The following is a 17,483-nucleotide window of genomic DNA, read 5'->3' on the forward strand; positions in this document are numbered from 1 at the left end:
TTCAACTTTCTGCTAAGATATATATGCGGCATATTTAAAAAATGGCAATGCGCCCCCCGCATAAATGTGCGGACTTTGGCCGATTATGCATTGAATCATGCGATCGCATAATCATGTTTTTCTGGAGGGACTGAAACGATTGTATACTTTAAAAAAAAAAGTTAATTGTGTTACGTTTAGTGAAAAACCTACATATAGACAACTAAGCTAACATACAGACTACAGTCTTTAAATAACTGCGTTATTTTTAGGCAATGGTGGGTAAATATAGGACAGAACACACCGCTGAGTTAAAATTTATCCAACGCAGGGTTGTTTTAACCCAAATGCTGCATAACAACATCCCAACATTGGCTCATTTTTAACCCAGTTTGTGTCCAATATTTACACATTATGGGTTAAAAATAACCCAGTCATTTTTAGAATATGAGAGCTATTAATTATGGCTATTTTTTATGACATTTTAAAATAAATATCTTTATAAAACAGCCTTTCTATTGAGGGCACACTTATAGTGTGATGCACCTCTGTAGGCAGCTCACAAGGTTTTGGAATCAGTGTTGTGCTTATTTTTATGTTTGCAAAATACTTTCAACTCAACCCTGCTGGCAAACGCTGGTCTTTCCATACTTTCACTGTCCAAATGGCAGCTTAGAAAGCCGGGAGGATAGCGTGAGCGTGGCTTTGAATCGAAACCCCCCCCCATGCCAAAAAGCAAGGGTGGGACGGTGGGAGAGAAAGAAAAAAGTAAAGACACCAAAGCGAGAAGAAAAATGAGGCACAGACGCGGCGTTACGAGCGAAATGTGATTCAGCAGTGGAGCTTTCCCAGAACTTAAGATGATTCAGTGAGTCATATAAACAAGAGCAATGTTGTATGTATTAAAATCCATTTTGGCGCTCGCTTTAAACTGGTAGATGAGCTACATATGCTCTGGCAATAGGGATAAGACAGAACTGACCCTTTAAACATGACAAAACAGCACTTCAGGGCTTTATAAACTCAAGTGGAAGTCTCATCATCAAAGGAATAGATAAACAAAAAATGAAAATTATGTCATTATTTACACACTCTCATATGGATTTCCAAATCATTTTTATTTTTTACCTGTAATGAAAATTCATTCGCAATACAGTTTAATCACAAATCCCAATTATGTGGACGCTCAAATGGAAGCAAAGAATAGCAGCGAATAATGCTTTAGTCGACCCGTTTCTTACCCAAAGCTATCTTGACTTTTATAAGTTATTTTGCGCATTAGTTGTATGAATGACTGGTATGATACTTTTCAATTCAAACCAAATTATTTATAAAACACTTTTTTACAATGTTTAGCAGCTTTACATTACTTTTATTGCACTTTAGCTATCGACGCCTGAAAGCTTCCATCACCATTCATTATGAATTGTCATCTCTTTCAGTGTTTCACAGAAGAAATAAATTCACACTAGGGCTGCTCAATTTGGCAAAATTATAATCACAATTGTTTTGGTAAAAATCATAATCACGATTATTCAACACGATTACGATTACATGCATGTATTTAACCTTTTATTAAGTAAGTGTTGCAATAGGCTACACGCCAAAGGAGTGGTGGCTTTAGAAGCACCTCAAGCTTTGTTTATACTCGCGTCGCATCATAGGCTTGCCTGGTCGGCCATAATTGCCTCGATTTCGATCATTTTCGGATGCGGGGCCTCACACGTGGTTACAAAAATTGGCGTGCACACCTCCAGGCGAAATGAGATCTTGCGCACCCAACGTGCAAGACCGTCCACTCCACGTTGAGGTCATTTTTGCTTTGGTTATACTCGTGGCGCGTCATAGGCTTGCCTGCTCGGCCATAATTGCCTCGAGTTCGATCATTTTTGGATGCGGAGCCGCACGTGTGGTTACAAAATCGGCATGCACACCTGCAGCGAAATAAGGTCTCGCGAACCCAACGTGCAAGACCGCCCACTCCGCGTTGAGGTCATTTTTGCTTTGTTTATACTCGCATCGCGTCATAGGCTTGCCTGCTCAGCCAGAATTGCCTCGAGTTCGATTATTTTCGGATGGGGAGCCGCGCGCAGTTACAAAAATTGGCGTGCACACCTCCAACCGAAATGAGGTCTCGCGCATCCAACTTGCAAGACCGTCCACTCCACGTTGAGGTCATTTTTGCTTTGTTTATACTCGCGTCACATCATAGGCTTGCCTGCTCAGCCGGAATTGCCTCAAGTTCGATCATTTTCGGATGCGGAGCCGCAGTCGGTTACAAAATCGGCATGCACACCTGCAGCGAAATAAGGTCTCGCAAACCCAACGTGCAAGACCGACCTTTCCGCGTTGAGGTCATTTTCGCATTGTTTATACTCGTGTCGCGTCATATGCTTGCCTGCTCGGCCAGAATTGCCTCGAGTTCGATTATTTTCGGATGCGGAGCCGCGCACGGTTACAAAAATTGGCATGCACACCTCCGCGTGAAATGAGGTCTCGCGCACACAACGTGCAAGACCAGCCACTCCGCGTTGAGGTCATTTTTGCATTGTTTATACTCGCGTCACGTCATAGGCTTGCCTGCTCGGCCAGAATTGCCTAAAGTTCTATCATTTTCGGATGCGGAGCCGCAGGCGGTTACAAAAAATGGCGTGCACACCTCTCGCGCACCCAATGTGCAAGACCGCCCACTCCGCGTTGAGGTCATTTTTGCCACTCGCACCAACGTGCTTATGTAGATGCGTTGAGTATAAACAAGGCTTTACAAACACAGTGGTCCAAAACAATTGCACAATAATTGTTTAACCCCGATTATCTTGTTTTTGCAATTTGCAATCAAAAATTAAAAGTGAAAATCAAAAACGATTAATTGCACAGCCCTTACACAGGTTAAAAACATTTTTGCTGTAAGTAAATGATTTTTGGGTGAACTATTGGGTGGTTTTACAGCACAACACATAAATGGCCCAGGATTAGCAAACCAAGTTACCAGAACCCACCGTTAACTGATGAAGCAGTAGATCCATGAGAAAAGTGATTTTGTTGCTGTAAAGTACATAGGAACAGTTGATGTGGCAGTGTGCACAGGACAGGTAATACGTGTTCATGGCAGTGCAGAGGGACCTAGAGAGAGAGAGAGAGAGAGAGAGAGAGAGAAAAAGAGAGAGAGAGAGAGAGAGAGAGATTAGTTTTCAAAAGCTGACTGCTTCTCCTGTTTTGAGTTTTCCATTTAAATGATCAGGATAGGCCGGCCCCATATAAACATTTCAGGGTTACCCCCGCTAAGTCCGTTCAGATGAGTTGGGTTCTGTGCCGTAATACGGTAAGGTTATCTGAGGAAATTGACACTTAAAGCTCAGAGTGTGAACATCACACGCAATCCAAGAAGCATAACACTTGAAATAATTTTCCCAAGGGAGTTTCTCTGAGGAATAACACCTTACGCAACGCTGGGGAGAAAAAGCAAGATATGCTGTAAAGAGAGCTCAAGCACATACGAAAGTACTAATCATGTTTTTAATCATAAAAATAGCATGTTTTTTGGATTTAGTATTAATGGGATTTATCAAGATTGAAGATTATCCCACTAACCCTATCCCAATAAAATCATAAATTCTACATTTATTTCTACATAAAACAATCTTATATAATGTAAAGAGCATTCTGCAAAAATATAACTTGACTGAGAAAATCATGTCAAAGATTGAAATCAAACTTTGATGCTCCTAATCTCAAAATTAGATTGAGAGACTTTAGACTGGATTTCAATATTTTTTTATTTAGAAAATTAGGAGATGTATTATATGTATTATTTATTATAGTTTTAACGCCAAAACACAGAAAAAAAAACAATTGAGTACCATGAAATTAGCTTATGATATCAATGCTGAGACATCAATGTGATATCAATAAAATGGACTGGCTTTAGAGAATAAGGCAGCGAACATCTGCCTGCCCCCTTCCTTGTTTCCAACCATGTCTTTCCCCAACTCGTTTTCTCTCGGCTCAGATAAGCGTCTAGCCGTCAGCGCCTTCGGGCCAATAAGCCACAGCGAGTCAGTCAGGTCTCTGTATTTTGTCTGTTCCACACCAGTCTGAGAGGAGATTAATGTAGCTGATAACTGACCAGTCACTCCACTCCAACTCCAGTCCCCCCGATGCACCCCTACCCCTTCATTAGTTAATATTTTCTGACAACTGTATATTTTATCCCAAAGCGGAGTGGCGGGGCCCTATCTGTCGAAAGCACAAATGGAATCTGACTTGTCTTTTTTAAAGTAGGCCATGTTTACTTCTTGCCGTAAACATTTTGATATCCACCGCAACCTTCGCCATCTGTTCGGAATTTTCATCCAAACCGTATTGGCACTCGCTATAAAAATAGCGCGAGACTTGAAGGCCTCTGGCCTGTCAATAACTTCCACCCGACTGACAAAAACACCAATGTATATTTTACCCACTGGCAGGCAGATCAGGGAGATAACAGCGCGAATATTGACATAGCGGTGTAAAAGCGTCAGACATGCAAGCATGACACCGCAGGGAAAACTTTGTGCCTGCTCTGCTGGGAACGAATCCAAGTTAACCCTCACGCTTCGTAGCCCTGCGCTTTTCATAGCCATTCAATCGTGACCGGTTATAAAAATTGGGTGGTTGTTTTTTTATGCGCACCATTATTATCCTAACACATACATCCACAAAAGTTGTCTCTCTAAGAATTAATACGCAATGTTTAGTAACTGGTCAATTGGAAAGTCAAAGGAAACATTGATCCACCTAAGCGTCAAAGAGAAATGTTTCTTTTGTGTTGATAGAGAGATACTAGGAAGTGTAACGGAGCTGTAGGCGAGAGGAGGGGGGAGAGACGGAGGAAAGGAAGGATGGATGGTCATGGGTGAGTGGAGTGATACACCAGACTCCGTTCAGTCAAGGAAGGGAAACGTGAGATCCCCTCCAACCTGTGCACTCTGGGCAACGGACCAGGACCGCCTCAGCCACACTGATTTTCCACCGGAGCCAAATAAAAGAGCTTCATTTGTGTCACTTTTTTGTTTTTTTTCTTCATCACATGTTCAAAATCCAGTCTTGACTGTTTCTGAATGAGAACTTTAACCATTCATGATATGTATTGTTAAAGGTAAAATTCTCCAAAAAGTCACTTTAAACCCAAGCAAAAATCATGATTATTATAAAATGACTCCAATTGTGGCCTGTTTCGTACACAAAAACACTCAATGCCTGCAGAAGACTTATAATAGTCACTATTTATGACGCTTTTGGAGCTTGCACAATATAAACTGATGTTGCAGCACAAAGGTATTGAAAGAGGTCTCTTTGCTCCATAACAATTCCTCCAAAATGTAATATTTTCTGTTCAACATATAATATAAAGGCATGTATGTAACTATTACTTTAACATTGCATTTTAAAATGATAAGAAGAGGTAACTTAAGGAGAGAGGAGCTCATCAGTGTTTGTCATGGAATTTTAGGTATCCATATTGTTGCTGGGTTGGTTTTTAAAGAGAAGTGTCAAATGTCCAGGCAAGGATTGAATGACGGGTCTGAGTGTCAAAGTCCACTTTGGCGTCTCAAATATAAACAGTGGATCGAGGGCTTAAGCGCAGGATTATAACCATTTATCGCATTATCGTAGAATTAAACATAAACTGGCGCTGAAAGGCTGCTGACAGGAAACAACTCGGAAAGTTTTCTAGCTCAGATTTCCAGCAATACGCTTTACTAATACCAAGATTTTATCAGTATATAAACACACTTTTTTTATAAAAACACGTAAGTGTAAGCATAACAAACAATACCATTTTTACTATATTTGTATTTACGGATATCTAGGCAATACGAATGAATAAAAATAGCTTTCCATCTTACGAAATTTGGATTACTTTTGCGTTAACTAGCTACAGCTCGAGCTCATAAAACATTGACGGTAAACCTGATATAGGTGCATGTTCACGGCCTTCTGAAGGTTTGAGGACGGCTATCCGATGCCTGTCTAATAACGTGCTGGGAGGAATGCGAGGAGTGGGGGTGGGGCAGCCCCCAGGTGGCTCGCATGGTTAAACGGCAGATTATAGAGCACACGACTAATTTCTTTGTAGTAATCTTATTAAAGTGTAAAACAGCTGTCGACTAGCCAAATCTCAACATCAAGCCACAGTGGTTACTCCAAAAACCCCGGGTATGAAACAAATAAGAGTATTTGGGGTAAAAAGGACTAGGAAAATTGGTTAATATGCTTCTAAAATATCAAGACAGATATGAAATAATAGCTATTGTAATATTGCATAGTCATGGTGTCTCATTCCTTACTGAAAAAAAAAACAATAAAACCATTGCAGAAAATTCTAATGGTTTCCAATAAAATACCAATAGGAACCATTAGCTTTTACCATTAAACCACTGCACTGTAGTGTGTTTTGGGTCATATTCCATTAGAACCAATACATAGAATCAATAGAACCATTACATAACATTAGAGACCAACAAAGACCAATACACTGTAGTGTGTTTTGGGCCATATTCCATTAGAACCAATAAAATTCCAAATAAAACCAATAGAATTTCTGTGATGGTGTCTATTGTTTTTTTAGCAGGGATTTGCTTTGGATGATTAACTAAGAGCATTACCAAGAAGTTGCAGCAGCCACAAAGCATTAAAAGTTAATCATACACAGCTTTAAATGTTGTGATGATTAATAAAGGAACTACAAAACGATATATAACTAAGTGCGGGAGTTTTTATTCAGAGAGAGACATGCAACAAGTAGCTGTAGCTCCAATTCATTGTTAGATGTCCATCACATTAAGTACTAGATCCTCCCGTTCATCCTAAACAAGCATACGCCTTGCCAAGATTTTTGCGATTAATTGAGCGTGAAACAGTAGCTGTGGTGTCGATTAAGTTTTCTTTACATCTCGGCCATTCGCATGTAGCAGACATCACACATCATCTGTTAAACTGGCTGCATTCAACACCTTGTGCTGCTACTGTCTGAGTAATGGGATTTTTGGGGGGGTAATTTATCATCCTGAAGCCCGTCAGATGGTAAAAAGCTGTCACTGTTCTGCTCGAAATGATATCCTTACACCCCAGCCCACTGCCAACAGTAACCAGGCTGCTTTTCCGACTCGCCCTCCTCTAATTGCCGATGATTAGCATGACATCCAACACCAGCCCGCGGTGCGCAGCCTCTGCCTGTCTCTTTCCTTGATGATGACAGCCTGCGTCAAAGATTTTGAGGGGCAATTTGGTGAAGTGCTATTGTACTGCATCTCAAGTTACTCGGAGTATGTAACACTGACCCACATGCGCCAGGTCGTTCCTGCATTCCTCTACCTGAGCGCGTCCGAGATTCCCCCTCAGGAGCTGCGTTTTTACATCTTTGGGCCGTGCCTGTGGCTCCCAGACTAGAGCCAGGTCTATACACAACAGGGATATTGTTAATCTGCCCATAATGAAGCTTTATCTTGTAGACACAGGATTATGTTCCTAAGGTAGCCGGTGGTGATGGTCTCTATAGCTCTGTATCACAAAGGGAGGGGGCATTAAGAGAAAGAACAAGCTAGATAAAAAAGACAGAAAGATGTAGATAGTAAGCACCCTTCACCCTACCAAACCAGCTTAACCTTAGCTGGCCATGCAACATACTGTTCTAAAATTACTTGATTGACACACAAGAGAAGACCTGCTTAAGGTATCCCGCAAGGCTCGGTCATCCCCACCTTTCCATTTTCTATCCTCACTCACCTCAAGCCCTGCAGAGGTTGCTCTTCAGCTTGGGTGGCCTGTGGACTAGATGGTGGAGGGGGGGGGGGGGGTCATTGGACTGACCTCTGAAACTGAATTAAGGCCATTTAACTCATTCTGAAATCCATAGGTTAGCTCAGAGACAGGGAAGCAGATGGCTAAGAAGAATTCGAAATGAGGGGGAGATCGCCCCTAGACTGTCTGTCTGGTGTAAATTGACATTATCTTTACAAAAAAAATAGGTTGAGAGTTTCAAGTTGATAGTATGAAAAAAATAGATTATCAAATAGGACAATGGCTTCATTTTGGCCCGAGACTTACATTTCCAAATTTCTTAAAGCGATGGTTCGGCCAAAAAATGAGAATTACCCCATGATTTACTCATCCTTAAGCCACCCGAGTTACATATGTCAATCCTTTTCATACGAATATTTAAATATTTTTGAAAATGTCCTAGCTCCTTCAATCTTCATAATGGATGAATATAGGGTCTAAATCCCTCAAGTCCAAAGAATGTGCATCCATTCTTCGGAAAAGTAATCCACACGGGTCCAGGGTGATAATACAAGCCTTTGAGGCTAATTAATGCAATTTTGTAAAAGAGATATCCATATTCAAAACTTTACAAACAAAAGCAATTGTCTTTCGTTAACGGTGCCATCGTACGCCATTTTATTCGTATGAAAAAGGATGGACATGTAACTCGGATGGCTTAAGGATGGGTAAATCAAGGGGTAATTTTCATTCTTGGCCAAACTATCCCTTTAATACAACAGGTTTCTTAGCCCTTTCATGAAGATTTTTTCATGAAGAGAGGCTGTAACAAATGCTAAAAACTTCCTGATTCCTAATAAAACAGTAAGTCAACAGTCAAACGAAAAACAAAAATAAAATCCTGATGGAACATTAAAAAAAGCGCCAACGAGAAAAGGTGTCAAGCAAAACCTCTCTCCAACAATCCCTCCTTTCACTACAACCCAAATGACATTTAATTTGATTCTGCCGTTGATCTTTCCCGATATCCTAAATGATTCCAAGTCATCCATTCTATCCAAACGGGTGGGCATAAGCCGTGTCAAAAGTCCCGGGTGCGCTGTTACGCACCACGCTGTGTGCGCACACATGCTTGCAGACGGACGTGCCACATAATGGCATCCTGAAATGAAACCACTTGGAAAGAGCCGGCAAGAAGCTTTCACTGGGCGCATTTAGTCATCATGTGACACGAAGGTTGAGGTGACAGGCAGTGGCGCGTCAATGCGTTCACTTCCATTTAGAAAAGTGAGACAGCCGGAGTCAAAAGGACTCAGGGCGATCGATTTATCCGTGGCGATTGCTCACTATTTGTGAGAAGTTTCACTGACGTGTGCGGGACCTTTGTGATTTTCTGTGTCTGTTCAGAAGGAGTCGTTTTACTAAAAGGCATTTGTGAAACTCATTTAGGAGTGACCTGTGGACTCACGAGTGTGTGTGACTGGATTACACTCTGTTCTGTATAAGAAGGGTTTAGGCGCTGACAGCAGCCTGGTCCAGTGCCCACCTTATAGCATTGACTTCTCAGCAGTGACACCTATTGGGGAATTGTGCAGGGGAATCCCATACACGTTACATTTTATGTATTCTTCATTTATGCATTTGGCAGATGCTTTAGTCAAAAGCAACAGTGCATTCAAGGTAAACATGTTTCATCAGTATCGTGGTGTTTCCTGAAATGTACCCCAGTCACTGGGGCGTTGCCTTTTTAAAAAGTACAGCTTTGCTCCTAGAGTACCCTAAAAGATATGTAAGATACCTAATGGTACATATTAGGACCTTTTTAATGGGTACTGCCACAGTGAGAGATGGGGTATATATTAAAAAAAATCAAATAGTGTAGGAATCGAAACTATAACCTTTTGCACTGCTAACGCAATGTTCCTCCATCTGAGCTACAGGAACAAATTAAGATTAACTACAAAGCTTGTTATCAAGGCTGTCAAATGATTAATCAAGATTACATACCAAAAAAAGTTTGTGTTTGAATAATTTATGTGTGTTTACTGAGTGTAATTATATTGTATGTTTTTATTTTGTGTTTACTTATTTTTTGGTGTATTTTTATATTGTGTGTATTTTTTTTATTTATTGTGTGTATATATATTTTTTTCTGGAAGGACCGATATATACATATGATATATAAACTCTTGGCATTTTTCAAGCAGATTTTTGAGGTCTCACCTTGAAATGCGTTTAAACAATAATTAAAGATTATTGGTCCAAAATAAAATTTTAGTTTTCTAATGAAAAATTTTTTTGCCTACAAAATTAATTTTAAACATAAACATATATTCAAGATTAAAAGATTTTTAAAAGCATGAGAAACATTTCAGTCAAGTGTTCCTTAACTTTTAAACCAGTCATTCCAGGGCAAAAATCCTTGATCTTAAGGCACGTTTTCTTAAAAAATGCGATTGAATATACAGGATATTTATGCAATTTTATGGAATGAAATTGCAGGAACTTGCCAAAGTTGCGGAAACTTGCAAAAACTGTGTGAACTTGCAAGAACTGTTTGCAGCTTTTCAAATCATGTCGCGTAATTATGTCACTTCCTAACATTCCCATGACAGCAGGGGCATGGCTACGCATGTGTGAAGTAAATGCAAAATTTTTCAACTTTCTGCTAAGATATATAACTCTTTGTTACGAAAACGCGAGGATTATAAAATCCTGCAAGCCCCGCATATTTTGCAAGCAGAAATCTGCAATATATGCAGCGAAAGTGCGGCGTATTTTAAAAAATTCGACCCCCGCATAAATATGCGGACTTTGGCTGATTGTGCATTGAATCATGTTGTGTTTCTGGAGGGACTGATATATTAATGTTTGTGTATTTATATATACATAACAAATAACAATTACACCACATTTACTATACAAGCACAAACTTTCATTTTGTATGCAATTCATCATTTGACAGCCATTTTTTTTATTCATACTAGCAATAACCCAGAACCCAAGGCCCCTGACAAAAAGACGTCCATGTCACTGATTTGAAAGTCAAAGTTGAATTCCAAAGTATAAATCCTTGAGTTTCAACTTGTCAAAAATCTAAATAAAAACATAACAAAATAATTCAATTTTCATTAATCATAAAAAATGAAAAATTTTGTACCTCACACAATATTAATAAACAAATACAACAAACACACCATAATAACTTCTATGCAGTGACTAAGTGTTTTAGTGCATTGCTAGATGATAACTTAATAGCTAACTCGCAAGTCCTACTTTAGATCCACCACACAAAGATCATAAGTCTGATGAAGCTTAAAAAACAGCACACCTCACCTCAATAATCTGCATGATTTGAGATATCATTCATGTCTGTATAACAAACAGTGCCGCGTGCCAAACTTTAATACTTAGGGCTTGAGGCTTGTTCAAATCCCTAACCCAAAGTTTGACAAATAGAGTTACGCTTGCTTTAGCACAGAGCACCAAAAACATACACAATATGCTAAACCATAATCTAAACTTTAAGATGGGGATTATTGTAGCGCACTGTGCAAGATGGTTATGTCAGCATTAAAGTAAATGGAGTATGCTCAAAAATAAAGGTGCTTTTTTGTTTCTTTAAAAACCCATTTCTTTTATACCTTTTTCATCACAAAAAAATACTCTGTGAAACAGAACAGTTCTTCAGATGTTAAAGGTTCTTTATAGATACAAAAAAGGTTCTTCTATGGCACCGTGAAGCACCTTTATTTTTAAGGGTCTAAACAAATGCTGTGCAAATACCTATAACTTAAAAATTCACGGGTTGTGGAAGTTCATATGTAAAATAATGAAAATGTGTCTTGTATAGGTGCTCCGGGGAGCACATTTGTGACATGTGTTTACATAATGCAAATCCAATGAGAGAAGTACTCTCTATATCGGCTTCTCTTTGCTTTTAGGGCATAACATTTTGTTCATCATTTTCTAATTAAAAGGTTAAAACCCCACCAGCTAAAACACCATCATTTCCAAATACCAAAAACAGATATTTTTCAAAAGATGCATTATGCTTTATAACAAATTGCTTTGCAAATCAAACTATTAGTTAAGTCAAAGGTCAATTTGTTTAACTTTTTGAAGTCTCCAAGTAATGTTTCAGGCATTATTTTCCAATCAATCATAATGTGTCAAAATTGTGACTGAAAATATGCTGCTTTTCAATGTAAATATTTCCTCTTTGTTGTTTGCGTTTCCTAAGCAGCTTGCTATCCCTGGTTTACTCATGCAAACAAAATGGCCTTCCTGCGCTATATCCGACCCCCATTTCCTTCTTAGCCGTCGATTCCCTTCAAAACACTCAGCTTGAAGCCGCAGGGTTGCACAGGGACATTAACGGAGCTCACTGTGGAATTAGCCCATTAATGTAATGCTAACAAGATGAAATCCTTCTCCCGCGGGAGTAATATTACAGCGGCATCTCCACAGTTGTTCTTTTTTGTAAATCACTCAGCTTATCTGAAAGGAGACAATCGATATGTAGCATTACAGTAAATAGATAAACTAGCGCTGCTGTAAGGGTTAGCGTCTGAGTCAACCATTATAGCGCGCAGATAAGGGAGAACGATTAGCACGTATTTGCTTCCGCCGTGCCCTTGACAGACACCCGGTGCCATGGCAAACGTCACTGCCGTAAGGGATTTATAAAGAAGGATCATCTTTCAAAAACTGTTTAAGCTTGCACTATTTAGAATAAATTTAATCAACTATTTGCAAAATTGCAATTTTGACGTTTTAAGGCATTAGCGAGACTTTTGTGGTTCTTTGTTTACACAAATTCCAGAACTTGCTGACAGCAATGGAGACAAATCATTTTTGGACACCTTTTCAAAGCGTTTTCCTAAGAGGTAACTGATTCAGAGTGAACAGAATGAGGAAAGTTGCGTGATTTTGCCTAGAGCTCTATCAAGAACAAAACATGTTAACAAGAATATAACATACCTAAACACTCATAATAAGAGGTGAAAAGGTGACAATTTTGCTAATGTAATCACTGTATGTGGGTCTGGGGGCTTCCCTCCCCATAAGAGTTTTTGCGATTTTAAAATTGTGTGAAATGTTATTAGAAAAAATAAAGGAAACAGACAGGATTTGCTTAAGGTGAAAACTTCATGGCACAGCTGGATGGTTAAAATTATTATTTATTTGGTCTTTTGGCCGGTACAAGTTTTTCGGTTTAAGCAAATACTCCTGAATGCTTGCTGACTGGAAAATACTAATTTTTAACCTTTTGCAACAGAAGCCCCCCTACCCTCGTATTGGGTCAAAAAGGGACAAACCCAGTTGGGTTATAATTTATCCTGTGCTGGGTTGTTTCAACCAATTGTTGTGTCAAACATAAACATTTACTGAGTGAATTTAACCCAGTGGTTGGGTCTGTTTTTTTTTGACCCAATGCTGGGTTGAAAATAACCAACTTAACAAATTAAGTTAAAATATTTAATATTTTTTCCAAGTTCTCAGTCCGTCCAGAAAACGCATTTTTTTCTGATTGTTGCGGGCAAAAATGCTTTATTTTGCGGCACGTTTTCTTAAAAAATGCAATGGAATATGCGGGATATTTATGCAATTTTATGTGATGAGAACTGTTTGCAGCTTTTCAATGATGTTCACGTTCAACGTTCCCATGGCAACAGGGGACATGGCTGCGCTTGTGTGAAGCAGGGCTCTCCAGATTTACCAAAAGTTTGGAGTGAGATTACATCTGTCAGGGATTATGAAATCATGCAAGCCCTGCAATTTATGCTGCGAAAGTGCGGTGTATTTGAAAAACTGCAGCCCCCGCATAAATATGCGGACTTTGGCTGATTATGCATTGAAATGTGCAATCGCATAATCACGTTTTTCTGGAGGGACTGAGTTATGTCAACTTATCACAAGTCAAAACTTAATAAAGTATGTTGAATTGACTTGCTTAAACTACATGCTGCATTTTTTAAAGTGCAGTTGAAAATAAATTGAGAGTTGGTGTCTGATCAACAGCCAGTTACTAGTTACAGCCATTTTAAACAATAAAAAGACTTTAATTAATATTATTCCACATACAACAACTTTGGAACGGTCCTTTCGGTACATGTGTAAACACTGGGGCGTAGTTTCTCATACGTCATGTGTGTGACCTTTCGACGTGATCATGTAATATGTAAAGTCACGCTGGCACATCCCAAGGCAAGTGTAAGACAAGAAGTTGTGGTTAAAAAGTACTTTTTTGGTGAAAATTACGATTGTTACGCTAGATAAGACCCTTATGCCTCGGTTGGGATCGGTTAGAGCCCTTTGAAGCTGCATTGAAACTGCAAACTGTTGCGGTCCACTAAAGTCCACAATATGGAGAAAAATCCTGGAATGTTTTCCTCAAAAAACTTCATTGCTTTTCGACTGAACAAAGAAAGACATAAACATCTTGGATGACATGGTGAGTAAATTATTAGAATTTTTTTCGAAAGTAGAACATTCCTATAAAAGAATCGAATTGTTACATCGGTGCATACAAACAAAAGGATATTGACGGAGATTGAAAAAAATGTAATGCAACCTCTCGCTATTTTTTTATTTAGTTCATTTGCACCCTCCCCCAAACATGTTTTGCACCAGCCGACACTGCTTTTCAGTAAAAAAAAAAAACTCTCAACAGGTGTTGTTTCGGAATAGTGATAACTTGTATCTTGTTATAAGCACCTTTTGTATTATTGCCTCCCTATGACACATCGCTTTATTGTTTCCTAATCCTAGTAAGTTGCTTTGGATAAGGGCGTCTGTTAAATGTAAAGGTATTTTAACTATTGTAATAATTTTAGTGAAAATACAAATATTGAATATTGTCAGGCAGTTGAAAAATACATTTTAGGTAACACTTTATTTTACAGTGCTTTTCATACGCATTAAACGTAATTATTATAGTAATAACAGTAAATCATGCAAAATTACATGTAACTAACACTAAACCAAACCAAACCCTAACCCTATAGTAAATGTTGTAGTCATTATTAATTACAATGTAATTATACATTTAATTAGTAACATTAACATAATTTTTGTAAATCATCCAGCTCTTTTGGATACAGTTTAAGTTAAAAAATTTTTACAATGATATTCTTGCACTAGTATAGCGTATGCAATTTTGGAAGTACAACATTTACAATACATGCAAATAAACAATAAATAAAGATAACCGTTGTATGTGGTTTCATACTCGGCACAGAGAAGCTTCAACAAGTCAAGACAGGGCAGAATTTAGTCATGAAAGTGAAGCGACTGGTAGTCTACTCTTTTATCCTCAGAGAGCCACCACTTCAACGTGTGATTGGACAAAACATGGTGGAATGACAGAAATGCCTTCAAGATCTTCACCTCATCCCGAGCACGTCAAGTGGATCTTTCAAAACAACAGAGGTTTAAGGTGGATGCTTTTTTTGTGCAGCCTGACAGAACACGCCGCAAACGCACACACACACACACACACACACGAGAACGCTCGCGGAGGTTAATCAAACACAACGCTGTTTCAACCTCTTCAAAAACTGAAGTTCATAAAAATCCATTACGCTACCAAACGCAACTTCAAATTTTCTGGAATTAATGACCGAACAACAAGGAGATGGAGAGATGGTGAGTGCGAGTATGAAAGAGAAAAATCAATAAACACTACATGGCCTGTAAAAGCATTATAAATATAAGTAGCAATTCTCCATTAAGGGAGATTTGGAAAACAGCAAATGCTAATGAGGGAAGCAAAGAGGCCATTCGAGTCCATTAGTAGCTCTCTCTAGTGAAAATGGGCCGCTCGCTGAGGTTATCTACTGGCCAGTGCCACTAGTTCCAGACCCACTATTCAAACCTGACTTCCATTTCCAAGTGACATATTGGACAAATGTGCTTTCTGTATCGCAACGAGGGGCCAAGGGAGGAGTTCGAAATGGATGATTCAAATGCAATGCTTTTTATTTTCCAAACAAGGAGCATTCTTATTCATTATAAATTTATTGTGACGCAGAGCGCTGGGAAGAAGGTAAATGACTTCAGAGTCACTTTGTGGAATTGGAAGGAGGCCACAAATCATTGCCGGAGATGACTGAATATTTTAGAGTTGATGCACGAAAAACTGTAACTCCTTTAATTTTTTTACAAAAATGATTTTAATGGTTGGCACACACGTGTTGAGCTGCAGAAACTGTATCAGTTGATGTGTTTCGGTATGTAAGGTCATCGCGAAATGATGCAAAACAAACCCATGTGACACTTGCATGAGCACCAAAACGCAACATGTTGGAACGTGCGTCAACCGTTAAGCCATGGATATGTGTGAAAGTGCAATCAAAAGTGTGAAAAGTTAAAGAGCACATATTTCATTGCTAAAAACAACGCTGTTTTGTGTATTTTGTTATAATACAATGTTTTTGTGTGGTTTATGGTTAAAAACACATTATTTTCCACATATCGTACATTTTTGTAGCTCCAGATTTTACTCTCTTCCTGAAACGCATGGATTTTAAAAGCACTTTGTTCCTGATTGGCCAGCTAATCTGTATGTTGTATTGGTCTGAATACATCTGACGTCAGCCGGAAATGTGACGCTCCTTAGCATGTTTGAAAGATTCGGGCACAACGCAATGCTGACAGGAGTTAACTTACAGGCTGTGAGTCCAAGCGGAGAAATTATGATAATGTCCGACTTTACTACATCACCAATCCCGGGAAGTAAACTGTTGCCTACAATCCGTGTGTTTGTTGTAGTCCAAGAAAAGAGATTTACGTTGGAGACGATAACTCGTGTCATCGTTTACATTGGGGTTTGTACCTTTTGCATATCGTTAACATGTACTAATACACACTTACACACCAAAGGAAATTTAAAAACGTGAACTCACAATAGGTGCTCTTTAAACTTTTGATTTCCCGAATTTTTTTTATTTATGCTTATGTTAGTCACTTTTATCCAAAACAACAAATGTCTGACCCTGTATAAATAAGCAAAGTAGCCATGTTACAATTAACCCCGCGTCAGTTTGTGCCTCGCTCTAGAGGTCTTCACGAGTCCACTTTGATCCGAAAACCCGAGGTCCGACCTGAGACCCCATCGGGTTTGGGTCTAAAAGTTTCACATGTGCCTCGGACACGGGTCGGGAATAATAATAGCGGCATCGGGTCTCGGGTAAATAAAATGAATGTGTTTTTGCCGAACGGACCCGAGAAGACCCGAACTCTCTCGTGTCACGTGTGTGCATCAATGTCCTTTTCAAACCTCTCATCTGTTTGCCAAGAGCGCTTGCGACATTGTGTGGCTGGCAGTAGGTTCATTTTCATTGAGACAGACATGTCAGTCAATTTTAAATGTACATTTTAGCGGTTACCTTGGTGTTGTCATCAGAAAACAAAGTAAAACAAATGAAGCAGCTCTCCAAATTGGTTGCAAGGCCACTGGAGTTTTTTTTCTGTCCGACTCCTGCGTGCAGGTCTGCAGAATGCACACACGTCAGTGCGGTTTACATTTGGGTCCAGTCGGGTTAAAAACAAATCGCCACTAGTTCGGTTCGGACTCGGGTCTAATTTTCTCAGAGTTTGTCCACAGGTCGGGTCTTTCTTTTAAAAAATGATTTATGCAAGTTGAGTTCAGGTATAAAGTGATGCAGGTCATTTCGTGTCGAGTACATTTCTTTGGACCCGAGAAGACCTCTTCCCCACTCACCCCAATGATAATAAAA

At 39.2% G+C, this 17,483-nt stretch overlaps 1 protein-coding gene across 6 annotated transcripts in view; it reads right to left on the reverse strand.

Moving 5' to 3' along the window:
• The window catches only part of scaper (S-phase cyclin A-associated protein in the ER), a 146,632-nt gene that overhangs the window by 37,680 nt on the left and 91,469 nt on the right, over positions 1–17,483 (reverse strand). For all 6 annotated transcript variants that reach the window (XM_055191842.2, XM_055191840.2, XM_055191839.2 and 3 more), the window contains one exon: positions 2,979–3,102. In XM_055191842.2, the coding sequence (XP_055047817.2) occupies positions 2,979–3,102 (124 nt within the window). The remainder of the gene's footprint in view (positions 1–2,978; positions 3,103–17,483) is intronic.

This window comes from Misgurnus anguillicaudatus, chromosome 6 (assembly GCF_027580225.2).
Source record: "Misgurnus anguillicaudatus chromosome 6, ASM2758022v2, whole genome shotgun sequence".
Classification (NCBI taxonomy): Eukaryota; Metazoa; Chordata; class Actinopteri; order Cypriniformes; family Cobitidae; genus Misgurnus; species Misgurnus anguillicaudatus.